General features: G+C 43.5%; 1 protein-coding gene across 2 annotated transcripts in view; it reads right to left on the bottom strand.

The window, feature by feature from the left end:
• Nucleotides 1-6,621, bottom strand: part of CRYZL1 (crystallin zeta like 1) — a 49,329-nt gene extending 42,708 nt beyond the window's left edge. For both annotated transcript variants that reach the window (XM_082244911.1, XM_082244910.1), the window contains exons 1-2: nt 6,529-6,621; nt 752-823 (exon numbers count right to left, since the gene is read on the bottom strand). In XM_082244911.1, coding sequence (XP_082101037.1) covers nt 752-817 — 66 coding nt within the window. In that variant the 5' untranslated portion in view covers nt 818-823; nt 6,529-6,621. The remainder of the gene's footprint in view (nt 1-751; nt 824-6,528) is intronic.
• Between the last annotated feature and the right edge of the window lie 248 nt (nt 6,622-6,869).

The following is a 6,869-nucleotide window of genomic DNA, read 5'->3' on the forward strand; positions in this document are numbered from 1 at the left end:
CAAATGTTATGCCTCGTACACACGCAATGATTATCGGCCGACCAATCGGCCGACTTTTGTCCAGTGTTGTTGTGTTGGTTGAAATGTGCTCTAGACTGCACACAAATTTTCTCGGCCAACAAAAACCAACTGCAGAAGTGATGTCATGTGCTGGTTTACTTTCCGTGTGTTTTTTCTTCTCTGAGCATGCCCAGTCTTGCTCATCAGATTTTTGTCTGCCGAAATCTGTACGGACTGACGGAAAATCGGCCGTTCTGGTGTTGGCCAACAAAAATTTTATAGCCTGCACACCAGATTTTTTTCGGCCGAAAAGTCTGAGTGGGTTGTCGGAAGCATCATACTAACAAGCCGGCAATCGGCCGATCGGACGTTGGCCGAAAATTCACGGCCAATTATCGACACGTGTGTACGGGGCATAAGACTCTGTTCACAATACTGCGATACATCTTTAAAGCAATTTTCAGTGTGACATTGATGAGACTTGGTTGTGTTTTTGCATGTTCTATGGGGTCAAGTTGCACTACAAATTGCACCAAAGTAGTGCAGGAGCCTTTTCCAAAATTGCACTGTGTCGCATTAATTAGAATGAGCACCATTGAATATATTGTGATTTCCCTTTACTGTATGCGATTCTGGGCATCAGAAGTTGCACCAGCACTAAAATCAAACACCAAATCCACCCATTTGCACAGGCTGAAAAAGAAAGGATGCAGAGTAATGGTTGTGGCTGAAAAAAAAAAAAAAAAATCACCTTTTCTTGAAATATGAACTTCTCTTCATCTTGTGCAGCAGATAATTGATAGTATAATCCCTTCATGATGACCTGTAGAACATAAGGAGAAGATTAGACTAAAAGGCCTATTTAGAACAGAGGAACACTGCTATCCGCTGGACATGGCAGCCGCGTCTGCGTTCTACAACTCATTTATAAAATGGGAGCCCTCGGTGTGCAGCCTGCAGTGTCCCATGGAGTTCTCTCTGTAAAACGCTGCAGATGCAGCTCTGTGATTGGAGGAGAGGCAAGTCATATGGCATTGAGGCTCTGAGGAAGAGGCATGGCCTCAAAACGCGTCAGCCCTCCGTCTACATGAGACATTGGACTTTTTTATTGATGCTGCTCTTTGGAATTGATATGCTGGTCTATCACGCATGTTTGTGAGTAGTTGATTTTAAAACTTATGTTATTAAAAGCCCGCTAAGGATAATGCGCTAGGCTGGTGCGCCCTTTCTTTGTGTTTGTATTTGAAGTCATATGACATTCACTGGTTATGTGACGAGGCTCTCCTCCAGCAACATTTATTTTGCATTTGTTTGAATTGCAATGCACACCACCCACTTATGGACAGTAATACACATTTACAAAGAACACACCCCATTCATTTATATAATGTGCAGATGATTTCATTTTAACCACTTGAAGATTTACCCCCCTTCATTACCAGACCATTTTTTGCGATATGCACTGCGTTATTTTAACTGACAGTTGCGTGGCCGTGCAACGTTGTGCCCACATAAAATTTCTGTCCTTTTTTCTCACAAATAGAGCTTTCTTTTGGTGGTACTTGATCACCTCTGCGGTTTATATTTTTTTGAAAAACATTGGAAGATTTCCCCTCTATTACTTTTCATGGGACAACCCAAAATGTATGATTTTCTTTTGCTTTCACTTTCAGCCCCCATTCACATTGGGCCGATTTGACATCGCATGCCCAATCGGAGGCAATTGTTAGCAACGGCACCATCCGAATCAGTGCATCGGCGATACACCAATTCCCGAAAGTAGTTCCTGCACTACTTTTGGCGACTTCAGGGCGATTTCAATAGATGCATACTCATGCACTAATGTGTGTTGCATTGTTGAAAATGATGCATGCATTATTTGTAATCTGTTGTGGTGCAATGGGCCATTCAAGCAAAACAAAAAAAGCATTAAAAATAAAAGCAAACAAAATTTTGAAGTACTTTCGGATGACATTCGTCAGTTCTTTGAATGTACTGAGAATTTCTGTACACATGTTTGTACGAACGTTCACTCAAAAATCTACTAGTGCATGGCTAGCTTTAGGCTCGGTTCACACTTATGCGGCCACTGGTTCGTGCCTGGGGTCCTGTGCATCCCTGTTCACCATTTCAGGTGCGAATCAGGTCCGAATTTTCTGCCTGAATTCAGACCTGAAACAGAGCCAAAGGCGCACAGAACCCTTTTCCAGTGCACTCTGCAGCCATCCTGGAGGTGTGTGAACCGGCTCCATTGAGAGCCGGTCATAATCTCCTGTCATGCGAACTGGAAGTAGGTAGACTTGCATCCAATTCACATCAGTGTGGACCCAGCCTTAGTGATGTACAGTGGGGATCGAAAGTTTGGTTACCCCAGGTAAAAATTTGTATTAATGTGCATAAAGAAGCAAAGGAAAGATGGAAAAATCTCCAAAAAGCATCAAATTACAGATTAGACATTCTTATAATATGCCAAAAACATTAGATTTTATTTCCAGCATTGACACTTTCAAAATTACAGAAAACAAAAAAATGGCGTCTGCAAAAGTTTGGGCACCCTGCAGAATTTATAGCATGCCTTTGCAAGGCTGAGACCTGCCAGTGTCATGGATTGTTCTCAATCATCGTCTGGGAAGACCAGGTGATGTCAATCTCAAAGGTTTTAAATGCCCAGACTCATCTGACCTTGCCCCAACAATCAGCACCATGGGATCTTCTAAGCAGTTGTCTAGAAAACTGAAACTGAAAATAGTTGACGCTCACAAAGCTGGAGAAGGCTATAAGAAGATAGCAAAGCGTTTTCAGATGTCAATATCCTCTGTTCGGAATGTAATTAAGAAATGGCAGTTATCAGGAACAGTGGAAGTTAAAGCAAGATCTGGAAGACCAAGAAAAATATCAGACAGAACAGCTCGCAGGATTGTGAGAAAAACAATTCAAAACCCACGTTTGACTGCATGATCCCTCCAGAAAGATCTGGCAGACACTGGAGTTGTGGCACACTATTCCACTATAAAGAGATACTTGTACAAATATGGACTTCATGGAAGAGTCATCAGAAGAAAACCTCTTCTACATCCTCACCTCAAAAATCAGCGTTTGAACTTTGCAACTGAACATATAGACAAGCCTGATGCATTTTGGAAACAGTTCTGTGGACCGATGAGGTTAAAATTGAACTTTTTAGCCGGAATGAGCAAAGGTACGTTTGGAGAAGAAGGGGCACAGAATTCAATGAAAAGAACCTCTGTCCAACTGTTAAACATGGGGGTGGATCAATGATGCTTTGGGGTTGTATTGCAGCCAGTGGCACAGGGAGCATCTCACAAGTAGAAGGAAAAATGGATTCAATAACATTTCAGCAAATTTTGGATGGTAACTTGATGCCATCTGTGAAAAAGCTGAAGTTAAAGAGAGGATGGCTTCTACAAATGGATAATGATCATAAACACACCTCGAAATCCACGGGGGATTACATCAAGAGGCGTAAACTGAAGGTTTTGCCATGGCCTTCACAATCTCCTGACCTCAACATAATTGAAAATCTATGGATAGACCTTAAAAGAGCAGTGCGTGACAAACAGCCCAGAAATCTCAAAGAACTGGAAGACTTTTGTAAGGAAGAATGGGCAAAGATACCTCAAACAAGAATTGAAAGACTTTTGGCTGGCTACAAAAAGGGTTTACAAGCTGTGATACTTGCCAAAGGGGGCAGTACAAGATATTAACTCTGCCGGGTGCCCAAACTTTTGCAGACGCCATTTTTTGTTTTCTGTTATTTTGAAAGTGTAAATAATGGAAATAAAATCTAACATTTGTTGACATATTATAAGAATGTCTAATCTGTAATTTGATGCCTTTTGGAGATTTTTCCATCTTTTCCTTTGCAGTGCTCGAAAAAAGCTAAAAAAATATTATTAGGGTAAAGAGGAAACGATAGCAGATCCTCCTGAGCAGCCTAGGTGAATAAAACGATAAAGAGCAGCCTCAGCCTACATTTCTCCACCAAACCCTGATGCATTTCACCCCGCCCACCAGGACCAGTCATAGGGCCCCTATGTCATAGAGAGCCGCCCACCGAGGGGCTTAGTCATAGAGACCCTATGTCATAGGGACCCGCCCTTCAGGGGGCTTTGTCATGGAGACCCTATGTCAAAGGGACCTGCCCACCGGGGGCTTAGTCATAGAGACCCTATATCACAGGGACCTGCCCACCAGGGGCTTAGTCATGGGGACCTTATGTCATAGAGACGAGCCCAAGGGGGCTTAGTCATAGAGACCCGATGTCATAGGGACCCGCCCACCGGGGGGGCTTAGTCAGAGACCCTATATCATAGGGACCCGCCCACCGGGGGCTTAGTCATGGGGAACCTACTTCATAGAGACCTTACCACCAGGGGCTTAGTAATAGAGACCCTATGTCATAGGAACCCGCCCTTCGGGGGCTTAGTCATAGTGGCCCTATATCATAGGGACCCACCCACTGGGGGCATAGTCATGGGGACCCTATGTCATAGAAACCTGCCCACCAGGGGCTTAGTAATAGAGACCCTATGTCGTAGGAACCCGCCCTTCGGGGGCTTAGTCATAGAGACCCTATGTCATAGGGACCCACCCACTGGGGGCATAGTCATGGGGACCCTATGTCATAGAGACCCTATGACTAAGTCCCCGGTGGGTAGGGGCGAAACGCATCAGTGTATGTGGTCTGGTGGAGACATGTAGGCTGAAGCCGCTCTTTATCATTTATTCACCTGGGCTGGTCGGGATTAGCGGTCATCCTTTCCTCTTGACATTTACTAACCCCCTGGATTGGTATTAGGACAAGCCTGCACCCCATGTTCTGGGACACAGGGATATGCTTCTACTTCTACTTTGAGTGGCACCAAAAACAATCTATCAGGTCAAATTATTATTAGGGTAATAGGGTATTTGTGTTTAGGGGAATTATTACTTGTATGATATTATAAAATATCATTATTACTATTATTATTGCTGCTACAACTATAACTTTTATCCCCAGCATTGCTCCCTAGAGTACTGTGTACTGACTATGCTGACAGCTATCCTGCTGCCTGATCTTGATTTAGGAACACTATCGGGTTGAATTACAATAACTGGAGAATATAAAATATATGTTGCAGCTGTGCATGGTAACCAATCAGCTTCCAAGTTTTTTTTTTTTTTTTGTAAAAGCTATAATTGAATAAGCTGAAGTTAGAAGCTGATTGGCTACCATGCACAAATCTACCAGATTTTGCACTCTCCAGTTTTGGTAAATCAAGTGTGTTAACATTAACCACTTGCCGACCGCCGCACGACTATCTACGTGGGCGGTCAGCCCCTCACAGGCAAAGTGACGTAGGTCTACGTCGCTCGCCTGTGAGGGTTTAGGGAGCGAGCGCGCGCCGCCGGAGGCGCGCTCCCGCGTGGTCACGGACCCCCCCGCGCGTGTGACCGGCGGACCCGATCGCCGCCGGCCACTCTGCGATCGGCGGGGGAGAGGGAGAAAGTCAGGCAGCTTGTGTAAACAAGCTGCCTGTCATTCTCCTCTCTGTATGAGAGATGATCACATGGATCTACTATGTAGATCCATTGATCACTCTGCATACAGTTGAAGCCCCAGCCAATCACAGTTAGAAGCACGCCCCTAGGGACACACACAGCCCCTCCCTCTCAAATAAAGTTAACCCCTTCACTACCAGTGTATTTTTACAGTAACAGTGCATATATATAGCACTGATTACTGTAGAAATGTCACTGGTAACCCCAAAAGTGTCAAAAATGTCAGTCAAGGGTCCGATCTGTCCGCCGCATTGTCGCAGTACCGCAAAAAAAATCGCAGATCGCCGCCATTACGCGTTAAAAAAAAAAACAACAAAAATGACAAAAATCTTTCCCTTTGTTAGTAAACGCAATAACTTTTGCGCAAACCAATCAAAATACGCTTTTTGCGATTTTTTTTACCAAACATAGGTAGCATAAAACAAATTGGCCGAAAATATTAAAAAATTTTTATTTTTACATTTATTTTTGGGGGAATTTCATATAAAAAAAAGGGAAAAATATTGCTATTTTTGCAAAATTTACGCTCTTTTTTTGTTTATAGCGCGTGATCAAAAAATCGCACAGCTGATCAAATACCGCCAAAAGAAAGCTCTGTTTGTGGGAAAAAAAAGACGCCAAATTTGTTTAGGTACAGCGTCGCACGACCGCGCAATTGTCCGTTAAAGTCACGCAGTGCCGAATCGCAAAATACCCCCTGGTCAGGAAGGGGGTAAAATCTTCCGGGGCTTAAGTGGTTAATGCCAGTGACACCTATTGTCACAGCTGACACTACTAGCTGCTACAGAATTAGCTGGAGGGCCCTATCAACATTTGGCTATTGGGGCCCCATGCTTCCTAGTTACACCCTTGGCTGGAGAAATGCAAAATATGCGCAAAATGCAGAAATGAAAACTAGAAATGCTGCGTCAGCAGGAGAAAGAACGCACAAACAGGAACCTTCGCCAATCCCCCTTCCTACTGTACCTCTGTGACCCCAGGCAGCCTCTTCTGTCCCTGCACTGCAATGAATGAGATCTTCCTGATTCTGCTGCCAGGCTGTGCAAAGAGGAGAGGGAGGAGCCGCACAGGGGGCTGGGTCTCACATTAACCCATTGCTGTCACAACAATAATACTCAACAGCGAGGAACATCATTGCCAATATACACTATATATAAAGTATATATATATATATATATATATATATATATATATATATATATATATATATATATATATATATATATTGATAGATAGACAGATAGATTATATAGTTCCTAATTTGCAAAGGACTTATACTTAGGGTTCATGCACATGGGCACAAAAAA

Source organism: Pelophylax lessonae (assembly GCF_965119305.1).
Source record: "Pelophylax lessonae genome assembly, chromosome: 2".
NCBI lineage: Eukaryota > Metazoa > Chordata > Amphibia > Anura > Ranidae > Pelophylax > Pelophylax lessonae.